The sequence below is a fragment of the Penaeus monodon genome, chromosome 26 (genome assembly GCF_015228065.2).
Source record: "Penaeus monodon isolate SGIC_2016 chromosome 26, NSTDA_Pmon_1, whole genome shotgun sequence".
Lineage (NCBI taxonomy): Eukaryota > Metazoa > Arthropoda > Malacostraca > Decapoda > Penaeidae > Penaeus > Penaeus monodon.
The window spans coordinates 29,080,233-29,090,978 of record NC_051411.1 but is presented as its reverse complement, the minus strand read 5'-3'; the positions used below and the strand labels follow the sequence as shown (position 1 = coordinate 29,090,978).

Here is a 10,746-nt window from a genome sequence, read left to right as displayed (position 1 = left end):
ATAACATCATTTGATAGCAATCGAAATATTCTTGCACTTTCTTGTCTTCTTGCAGTCTTCTTCATCACTCAGTGTCCTTCTGTGAACCAGGTAGATATTTTGTAGAGGGGAAAAATGTCAAAGAGTGGGTAGGCAGTGGCCCCAATCAGCTCTGTGTGGGAGGCAGCAAGAGAACCGCTCACCAGTTCACGAAATACTAGCTTGAAAATACTGATATTTTGATTCACTCATACTGTTAAATAACTAAGAGCCGTGAAAAAAAAAGTCTTGTTAACCCCTTTTTCCCGGGTAGCAGAAATCCCTGAGAGTAATTAAACTCTGATGATTTCTGGCAACAGCCAGACAGTGGGCGCGGGAGTTCGCTACGTGAAGCTGAACGTCTCACTCCACGCGGTCTGGCGTGTCGCCATGCGTACAGGCTTACCCTGCCAACCAAGCAGTTTGCTATGAGCCATATCACATGACCTGATAATAATAGGTTAACCCTATGCCAATGGGTGATTTCCCAATGCACAAACTCTCCCGGGTTGTGGTCTGGGCCCCGCTGCCAGGGGCTTGTATTGTCACCCTAACGTGCATGGCATGACCATACGTGCCCCCGGAAAATGGGATTGATGCATCATGGCATGTATGTACATGCCACCTGGAATATAGTTAAGTCATGCCATGGCATGTACTAACTGACATGTCACCCGGCGGCTAAGGGTTAAAAGTGAAGTACTGCAAACGGGCAACATAAAATGAGGATTACCAGTACCCTTATTTTGAATTACATGTACAGCAAAAAAGTAAAGAGTCATGAAAGAAGATCACATTATAACAAAGTACCTCAAATGAGCACCATAAAATGCAGGATTGACTGTACTTCAGCCCTGAAATTAACCCAGTCATGCATCCCTCTCTCTATACTACTTAATTTTTGTAACAGAAGAGTAGAATTTCAATCAAAGCCTGTATTCAGTAGTTCAGTACACATGAGTGACATTGGATGGTGGCCTTGCGCATTCAGGAGCGGATGGAGTCCACTCCGCGGGTGATGGACGACATCCCTGAAGAGGAGAGAGGTGCTATTGGACTGGAGATGCAGAAGGATGAGACATGGGAAGACATCACAGAAATTGCGGCACCTCAGCAGGATCCCGTCAAGCAGGAGGAGAATGACGAGTGCGAGGATGACATGGATGACGAGACGCTGGACGCTTACTTCGAGGCTGAAGAATCACTCAACGAGAGTCAGGTGAGCCATTGGGCAAAAAACTTAGCATCCCAAAAGAGGAACTGTGATAAGCAAAATTTTAATCATTTGAGTAAGTTGGAAAATTTTAAATTAGGTGAAAGTTGTAAGTATATAAGAAAATAAAGAAAAATAATGGTTAGACTACCAGTTATTGCTTTTTGTCTGTAGTTCATGCATTATGCTGGTTATATAAGAGAGTGAGTGAATGATTGAGTGGTGAGAGAAGGAAGGAAAACAGGAGGGTAAAATATTTTTTTTATAATCTACGAAGGTTGCGTTTCATATAATCCCTACTAATTTTACAGACCCTTAAATATTTTTCAACACAACCTTTTCAGAATACAAACCCTGGGAACAGAGTAAATTCTTTGCATCACACCAACAGCATAAAGACCGAAGCTGAGGTGAGTTGGTGACCTTTTCAGTCTAGAAAGAAAAGGAGAAATGTATATTGGTTAGTCGAATGCAAACAATAATGAATATTAAAAAGTTAAACTTAGTTACACCAATGCCACTGGGGATGGCATGTATGAAGACCTGCCATGCCCACTGCAAGTTTAGTTTATTAAGACATTGAACTTCTGGAAAATTTCTTTTATATTGATTTACTTTTTTATTGTTATTAGTATTTTAGCAACAATAACAATAATTAACATTAGAAAATAAAATCCTGCAAATTCAAGGAATGGGTAAAATCAGGTGTTGTTACTAGAGCCTATTTATTAACTCCTTGTTGGCTGAGCATTGTGTGTAGAGAACGTTCACAAAACAATACTAAAGTGAATACTATATTTTCCGAGCAGCATTTGTGTTTATGTTTACATATGAACGCACAAATAGTTGTACATGTGTAGGATGAAATTTGTATGATCACCATTATATCCTGTATTCTTTGACTACAGATTACCTTTAATTTTGCAGCCTGGGAAATGGTGGACTGGAAGTGATGGTTTGACGTATAGTGTAGCAGTATCTGGTAACACTCAGACGTACTTTAACATGTAAGTACTCTGACTTTGTTATATGGTGGAAATAGTTGATAGAGATTCGGTATATGTGGTTGTGATTGCCTGAATGGATATGGTATAGGGTGGGAGACAGAATGTGTGTGGGTATGGGGGTAATAGATTGAATATGTGGATGTGGGTTAACTGACTGATTAGTGTGGGTGTATGGGTAAATGACTGGATATGTGAGTTTTGGGTTAACTAACGGAATAGATGTGGGTGTGGGTTTGAGAATCTGCTAGCGAGAGAGAGAGAGGTGTGTAGTTGTCTTGTTATATATTGGTATGTAAATTCATATACGTCATGGAATACCAAACATTATTTTCTGAGTAATCGATACAGTACAAAAGGAAAAAATTGTTACAGGGTAGTTTCATTTACATAATGTCACACAGTATTAATGAATAGTATTGTGCATTTTAACCTCAAGCATGAATTCACTTTTTATTCCAATCCCTCCCATTTTTCTTTTTATATATATTCCATCGTTATTCTCCTCTTCGTCCTCAGGTCCAACATGAGTGCTTCGGACGGCCTGACGCCCCTCACCCCCCTGCAACCTGCGGATACTCTCACCTCCTTCACCGCTCTTGCACCCATGACCCCAGTGGAAATACCCCATGTGCAACACATTCAAAATGAGGGAGCAACATTTTTGTAAGTTCCTTTTATACTTGTATTAGGAAATTGCTTGCTGAATAACCAAAGTCTATATTTATGCTGATGATTAGGTATCTGGATGTAACATATGGCATTGTTTTTTTTTTTCTTCTTTTTAATCCAAGATTAATTCTGTGTCATTAACTATTAAGATTTGTGCCTTGCATACACTTACTCACCCACTCACTCATGCATCCACCCTCTCCCTCTCTTCCTCTCTCCCTCCCTCCACTTCTCCCCTCTCTCTCTCTTTCTCTCTTCCTCTCTCCATCTCCCTTCTTCCCTCTCTCCCTTCGTCCCTCCATCTCTCTCTTTCTCTCTCCCTCTCTCCGTCTCTCTTTCTCTCTCTATCTCTCCGTCTCTCTTTCTCTCTCGTGTTTCTCTCTCTCTCTCCTCTGTTTTTCTTCTCTCTCTCTCTTTCTCTCTCCTCTCTCGTCTCTCTCTCCTCTCGTCTCTCTCTCTTTCTCTCTCTCTCTTCTCTCTCTCTCTCTTTTCTCTCTCTTCTCTCTCTCTTCTCTCTCCTCTCTTCTCTCTCTTCTCTCTCTCTCTCTCTCTCTCTCTCTCTCTCTCTCTCTCTCTTCTCTCTCTCTCTGTCTCTCTCTCTCTCTCTCTCTCTCTCTCTCTCTCTCTCTCCTCTCTCCTCTCTCTCCTCTCTCTCCCTCCTCTCCCTCCCTCACCCCTTCCCTCTGTCATATTTCACTGAAACACCTTTTTGCTCAGTATGATTAGAGTACCCTTACCTTTCCAGTACCATAAAGCAAGAGAACAGCAACATGCGAGATGGAGAGAGCCAGGAAGCCAGACTCTTCCAGAACATTAGTATCAAGCAAGAGTACTACCAGCCACTGCAAGAGGTTGGACTCCAACTCCACACTAGCCCCTACTTCAACCACAACAGCAACACCCCAATCTGCATAGAGATCCTTGACAACCAGCAGGGTACTCAAGAGACGGCCAGTGAAAGAACTGAAGTGGGGGACTGTGATGTAGGTTCACCTTCTGATAGCATAGAATCGATTCAGCCAAAGAAAACAAAGAGGAAGAAGCACAAAGTTAAAGTGGAGGAGAATGGGTGAGTTTTGTCTTATAGTAAAGCTCCAGAATTATGTTTTGTAAAGAGATTATCTATTTTTTTATGTGTCTGGGTCCTTTTTATTAAAGGAATGAAAACAATTTCTACCTAATTTTCCCCTCCTATATTTTTTCACTTAGTGTTTCTGCTTTGTATTCCAGGACAATCGCTTTACAGGATATAGTGACAGAAGCACCAAAAAGACCAGCCTTAGACTTGGGATCAGATAACATACCTCTCAAGCAGAAGAAGAAGATTGACCGATTTGACGGCATGCCAGAGGAGGAAGTTGCCAAGAAATTCCTCCCCGACCACTTGGGACCAAACATGGACATCCTTATCGTAAGTTTCTGCCAATTTGTAGGCTCTTCTGATTTACACTGCTCCGGAAAAGCTTATTTTATTTGTAGTTTCAAGTGTTTTGAGGATGTGTTTCTGAGCTATTAATTTATGGAAAAGGGAAGAGAAATTCTAATTTGTTACTGAAATTCACCATCTTCAAGAGCCTTAAAGATTGCAAGAATATTGTTGAAAGTGATTATTGTTTTTAAGATCAAAACTATGATATTCTCTAAGAAATTAATTAAGAAAAATTGCTTACATAGGTGATAGATGATTGAAGGAAGAAGAATTTGTAAAATATTTATAGCAGGCTGCAACCAAATTGAAGTATCAGAAGTTGCAGTGGCCATTTTTTAGGAAAAGCTTTACCTTAAAGTCGGGAATTGAAACCACTTTCATCTGAAATGATAAAAATGATTATATGCTAATGCATTTCTGGCATCAGAAACACATTTTTATATAGACAATTCTGTAGTTTTAGTATAAGATGGATTCAATTCGTTATACTTACAAGCTCTATTAATTAACCTTGTTTATGCATAATGATGGGAGAGAAAGTACATATATATTTATTGAGATAAGGCATGATACCTTCAATTGGCACCACTGCATGTTAAAGCTAACATCAAGCCTTTTTCCAAATTCTTATCCTAGATTGGCATAAATCCCGGGCTCTTCGCTGCCCACAAGGGTCATCATTATGCAGGACCTGGCAACCATTTCTGTGAGTAGCTCAGACGGGTTGTATGTATTTTTAGTTTCTTTACTTTCTCTTCTTGTGTTTGAGGTGAGAAATCTTCTCTTTCTTTCTTTCTTTCTTTTTTAACATTAGGAATAGGACCTTGCCCAGTTAGGGTCAGAAAATTTATATTAGGTATGGCCTATAGGAAGACACAAATTCTCACACACTGACACACACACACAAGCACACACACACACACACACACACACACACACACACACACACACACACAACACACACACACACACACACACACACACACACACACACACACCACACACAACACACACAACACACACAAACACACACACACACACACACACACAACACACACACACACCAAAACCCACACACACACACACACCACAAACACAACACACCCCCCAAACACAACCCAACACACCACAACACAAAACACACAAAACCCAAAACACCCCACGCACCACCACACCAACACACACCACACACAACACACCACACACACAACCCACACACCCACCACACACACACAACACACACACACACACACACACAACACAACACACACACACACAACACAACACAACACACACACACACACACACACACACACACACACACACACACACACACACACACACACACACACACACACACACACACACACACATGTTCTGTCTGTCTGTCTGTCTCTGTTGCTGCATATGCATGCTAGTTGGCACTGATGCCTTCTCTATAGCAGCTTGTATAAGTTTCGGCATTTTTTTCTACCGTACTTCTTAAAGGCAGTTTCCTTTTATCTTAGTCTGTGGTCTTTCTCAACACAGTTAAAAGTTCTGTTTGTTATCTTTCTTACCACATATAATGTGTGTGTTTTTTTTAACTCATTGTCACTTGAAAAATGTTTTATTCACTATAGCATTGTTTTGTGAAATGTCTCTGCAGACAGATGGCTCCACTAGTGCTTAGCCACAATGAAGTCAATTAGCAGACCTTATGACTTCACCTGATTTCATGTTTCCTTTGGAAAGGTCAGGATTTTTTTTTTTCTTTCTTTCTTTCTTTTTTTCTTTCTTTCTTTCTTCCTTCTTTTTCTTTTCTTTTTTCTTCTTCTTTTCTTCTTCTTCTTCTTCTTCTTCTTCTTCTTCCCCCACACTAATGCTATCAGTATCAGTGTTGTTATTCTTATGATAGACTTTATAATTATTATAATGTTATTGACATTACAAACAACATTATAATATGCCTGAAAATATTTCCAATAATCAAGGAGAAGAGTGAGCAGGTGAGGTCCTTGTTGAGCCATCTGTATGTAAAGACAATTATTCAAATAAACTCACAGTGGGCATGGCATGTGTGTACATGTTACCCCAGCAACTTCAGGTTAATACTATTCATTGCATTGTGCACTCTGCGTGTGCTTTGAAAATCTTGTTAATCGTGTCCTTGCTGCCTCTGCCATTCCCTCCTCCTCCTCCTTTTTTTTTAAGAATTGTAACTTGTACCTGAGGAAAGGACGGCCTTCACAGTCTAAAAAGAATCTGTATAATTGACTTTTCTTTTTAGTTGATGTTTGTTTGAAATGCAAGCTTAGCCAAACCAGTTCTTCCTTTGATATTTTCTGTTTTTTAAAGTTATGCAGCTTATCAGGTAACTGAAATCTGTAACCTGTTCAAATTAGTTTTTAATCATTTTCAGGCAACATTTTAGTGTTTGTTTGCCTCTTGCTGTCACTGTATATTTTGTTATTCAGAATTTGATGTTCCAAACCAAAATGGTCTCTTTATAGTCACTTTATTTCGTATTTGTCCATGTCACTCTTCTAACTAAGATCCTCAAAGGGATAGGTAAATAGATAAATTGATAGATTGCAAATAAATTCACATATATGTTCTTCAAGTAAATACAAAAAAAAAAAAAATAATAGAAATTTTTTTTATTACTTTTTGAAAACTCATTTACCAGCATATACAGGTAATACCTCTCTCATCTAATTGCTTGGTATATGATATTTAGGTTGAGAACATGTAAAACATGTAAAGATTTAATTGATTTTATAGGGATATTAAAAAGAGAAATGTTAATCAGTGTTCACAAGTGAAGGAGATAGTGCATTTGAATGCTGCATATTCATTATTTCTTCCTTTTCAATTCCATTTCTTCATACAATACTTTGTGTTACGTTGTTATTAATACTGAAAGGTTTATATAGTTGTATTTCATAATGATAACTCAACATACCTAAGCATGGCAGGAAAAAACACAGGCTGTATTCAATATAGGTCTGTTGAAAGAGCTAAAAGAACCCTTTGTACCTTGGCATACTTAGTATAAAGTTCCCCCTTTATGAACCACCCTCTCACTCAGCCTCTCTATTCTCCTCTTCATTCAGGGAAGTGCATGTACCTGTCAGGCTTGATCCCTGAGCCCTTCACAGCATATGATGACTTCAGATTGCTTGACTACGGCATAGGGTTCACCAACATAGTGGCCAGAACAACACGGGGCTCAGCCAACCTAACGAGAGAGGAGATTAAAAAAGGTAAAATTCATTACATTAGTCCTTCCTCAGTTTCTTTTGGAGGCAATTCTTATTTTTTTCTGTAAGGTTCACTGCTGTTAACTCCTTTTTGCTACCATCGACCTAAGTCTTTAACATAGCAGTTGATTCTAGCTTATTATTCAGTACTTTTCCTGCTTTTCCTCTTTCTTGATTTTTGTAACAGATATAGCATTTTCTGATTCCCCCTTTGTATTTTTCTCTTTATCATACTTTTTCACAAAATGCTGAAAAAGTTTGAATTAGTATGGATCCTTGCTAACTTTGTGTTTCTTCTACAGGGAGTGAGATTCTTTTAGCTAAATTAAAGCAGTATCAACCACGAATTGCTGTGTTCAATGGTAAGGGCATATATGAGATATTTTCTGGCAAGAAGCAGTTCAACTTTGGAAAACAGCCTGAGATGGTTGACGGAACAAATACAGTTAGTATTTCTTTTCATTTTCTTTTGTTATTTATTAGAAAAAAGAATTGGTGATGTTGATAGTAGTAATAATAAGGATCATGTCAATTAGAAATTTTACAGTAATGATAACAGATGACCTTGAATAAAAACATGTGAAAAGTCCACTCATACATGCAAAAAAGTGAATATGCACACTATTAATATTTCAGGACAAAATCTTATTACTTTTCCTCATTTAACAGCACATATGGGTAATGCCTTCCTCCTCTGCAAGATGTGCCCAGCTCCCGAGGGCTCTGGACAAAGTCCCCTTTTACTCTGCACTTCGCAAGTACCGTGACTACCTGAAAGGCATTATTCCTGAAGTAAACGAAGAAGAGATAACTTTTTCACATGTGAGACTATCCAATCCCAAGACGCCAGTGAAGCAGGAGGTGAAGTTGGAGCAAGACGACATAGGAGAACCAAAGAAAACCATCAGCTCAGAGTCGGCAAAGGCTCTCAAGGCCTTCAAGGGAAATATTAAGAGTGAGGAAAATGAATGCAGCATAAAGTCAGAAAATCCATCTTAACATCTTCATGCTTAGTCCAAAGTAAGTTTTACAGTATTGAGAGGGTGAACATGGGCCATGAGTTTCTTGCAAGTGGTTTTTCCTTTGGCAAGAGAGGTTGTAGCAAGAACTGTGTCTATAATTTTCTTTTTTTCTTTTCTTTTCTTTCTTTTTTTTTTTCTTTTTTTTTTCTTTCCCATATCCCTTTTAATTTTTCTCGTAACATTAACAATTCTCTTTTATCAACCAGATGTGTACTTTCTCGCACATCACTTTTCCATTCATGTCTCTTAATGTAGCAACTTTGATTTTCCAATGGAGTGATTAGCAGAACCTCATGCTTTGTAACCCCTCATTGAAGGTAAATGAGTAACCATATGTAGGGATCAATTATAAACTATGTAGCTTTAATGAGACCTGTCACTCTTGGGCACGGGTCTATGCAGGACCTATATACCTGTTTTTTTTCCCTTTGTGAGGGAGACTTAGAAGTACCTTTTATTAGTCTTCATCTTCTGTGTGCAATTTACTAGTAATCTCAAAAGATGCCAGTGCACAAAGATATTGATAAAAGGATCACTGTTGGGAGAGAAAGACGAGGATGGCAGTGTGGACCATCCTCTTACCTCTCTTTGTATTTTTTCTTTCTTTCCTTCGTTTTAATTGAATTTAGATTTCCAGTTCCTCTTTTTTTCTTTTTTTTTTTTGAGAGAACCTCCTCTTCCTTCTCTTCCTCCTTTTCCCCCCTCAAAAACTCCAATATATGCATGTATATGCATTAAAACGAGAGGGGGTTAAAATAGCTTGATATACCCATTATTGATACAAGATGTTTGAAGATCCAGAGTGACTGATAGATGGATGTATTGTATTCTCTTGAGGCTAATATGACAAAAAATGTGGTAATTAAGAAATTTATTGGTTGGTACGAGAAGTATTTGTAGCTTCCGGGTTGAAGCTGTTGCTGGAATGGGTAGAACGAGTTTGGGCAGATTGTGTATGAATACTCCATGAATATTTATGATTTGTGTATGTGTATATCCTGTGAGTATATGCTATAATAGTTTATAAGATGTTTTTTTTTCTTTTCTTTTCTTTTCTTTTCTTTTAGGGAGTTATGTGAACTTGGTGTTGTGTATGTCATTAGTATTTTATTTATTTATCATAAATTCTTGTGATGAAAGCAAGAAGAGGCCATTAAATAATAGATTTGTAGAAAAAACGGTTACAAATAAGTGCAATTAATTGAATAGAATAAGATAAAAAAAAAATTTGGATTTCTATTACTTATTTATTATTTTATTTATTTTATATTATTTTTTGATTAATAATATATATATATATATATATACTTATAGAAATGAGGAGTTTCTATCTGTTTTATGTGATCAAACTGACTTAATTTGCTGATCTGAGTATCCTATGATTTGCTGTAAATGACTTTGGAGTTCATGTAAAAAAAAAAAAAAAAAAGGAAAATGTAAAAAAAAAAAAAGGTTCTAATATGTGTATTTCTAAAAGGTTATAATCTCCTTGTGTTTATTTTCTGACGATCCTACATTTTTAATTATTTACGTGTTTGTTAAGAAAACAAAACAAAGAAAAAAAAGAAAAGGACTGAGTCTCAGTGCTCGAAGCATTCCAAAGCTAATTTACGAAGGATAGTGCTGCCTTGACCTGAAAAAATCCTTGTGTATTTTCTTACTCAAAAGAGGCTCTGTAGTCATAGTCATAGTAGTTGGCAGTATCATCGTTGTTGAAAATCCCTCTGTATTTCTTGTGAGGAAGGGAGTGAGCTAAGCTGATATGTAAGTGTAAGAGGTTGAATGTCTGGAAGTCAGTTGATAATGGCATTCAAGGTGATTAGTGTAGATACAGGAGTGTTTCTTGCAAGCAGAAAGAATAACAGTTGGATGGTTACTTTACCAAGGTTTTTTGCCCTGGGTTTCCAGAGCTCCCGTGTTTATTTGGCATCTTGTATAAGTAAGAACCTTTGGGCACAGTGCTGTACGCAGTTGCTCGAAAAGGTGGTGTTCTGTCCTGCGCTCCAGGTCAAGGAAATGTCCTCATCGGATTTATAATTTTTGTTCATTTCATTGTTTAGACTGATGATGCACAAACATTTAAAAGACTTCTTCCATTACGTTTTGAAAATCTTTCATACCATAAAGAATGAATGTTGGAATAGAG

General features: G+C 37.8%; 1 protein-coding gene across 1 annotated transcript in view; it reads left to right on the top strand.

Moving 5' to 3' along the window:
- Nucleotides 1–10,134, top strand: part of LOC119590054 — a 12,123-nt gene extending 1,989 nt beyond the window's left edge. The window contains 10 exon segments of the mRNA XM_037938797.1: nt 1,010–1,237; nt 1,576–1,641; nt 2,159–2,238; nt 2,755–2,901; nt 3,653–3,976; nt 4,138–4,318; nt 4,973–5,042; nt 7,432–7,581; nt 7,881–8,023; nt 8,248–10,134. Of these exon segments, the coding sequence (XP_037794725.1) occupies nt 1,010–1,237; nt 1,576–1,641; nt 2,159–2,238; nt 2,755–2,901; nt 3,653–3,976; nt 4,138–4,318; nt 4,973–5,042; nt 7,432–7,581; nt 7,881–8,023; nt 8,248–8,577 (1,719 nt within the window). The 3' untranslated portion in view covers nt 8,578–10,134.
- The last annotated feature ends 612 nt before the right edge of the window (nt 10,135–10,746 follow it).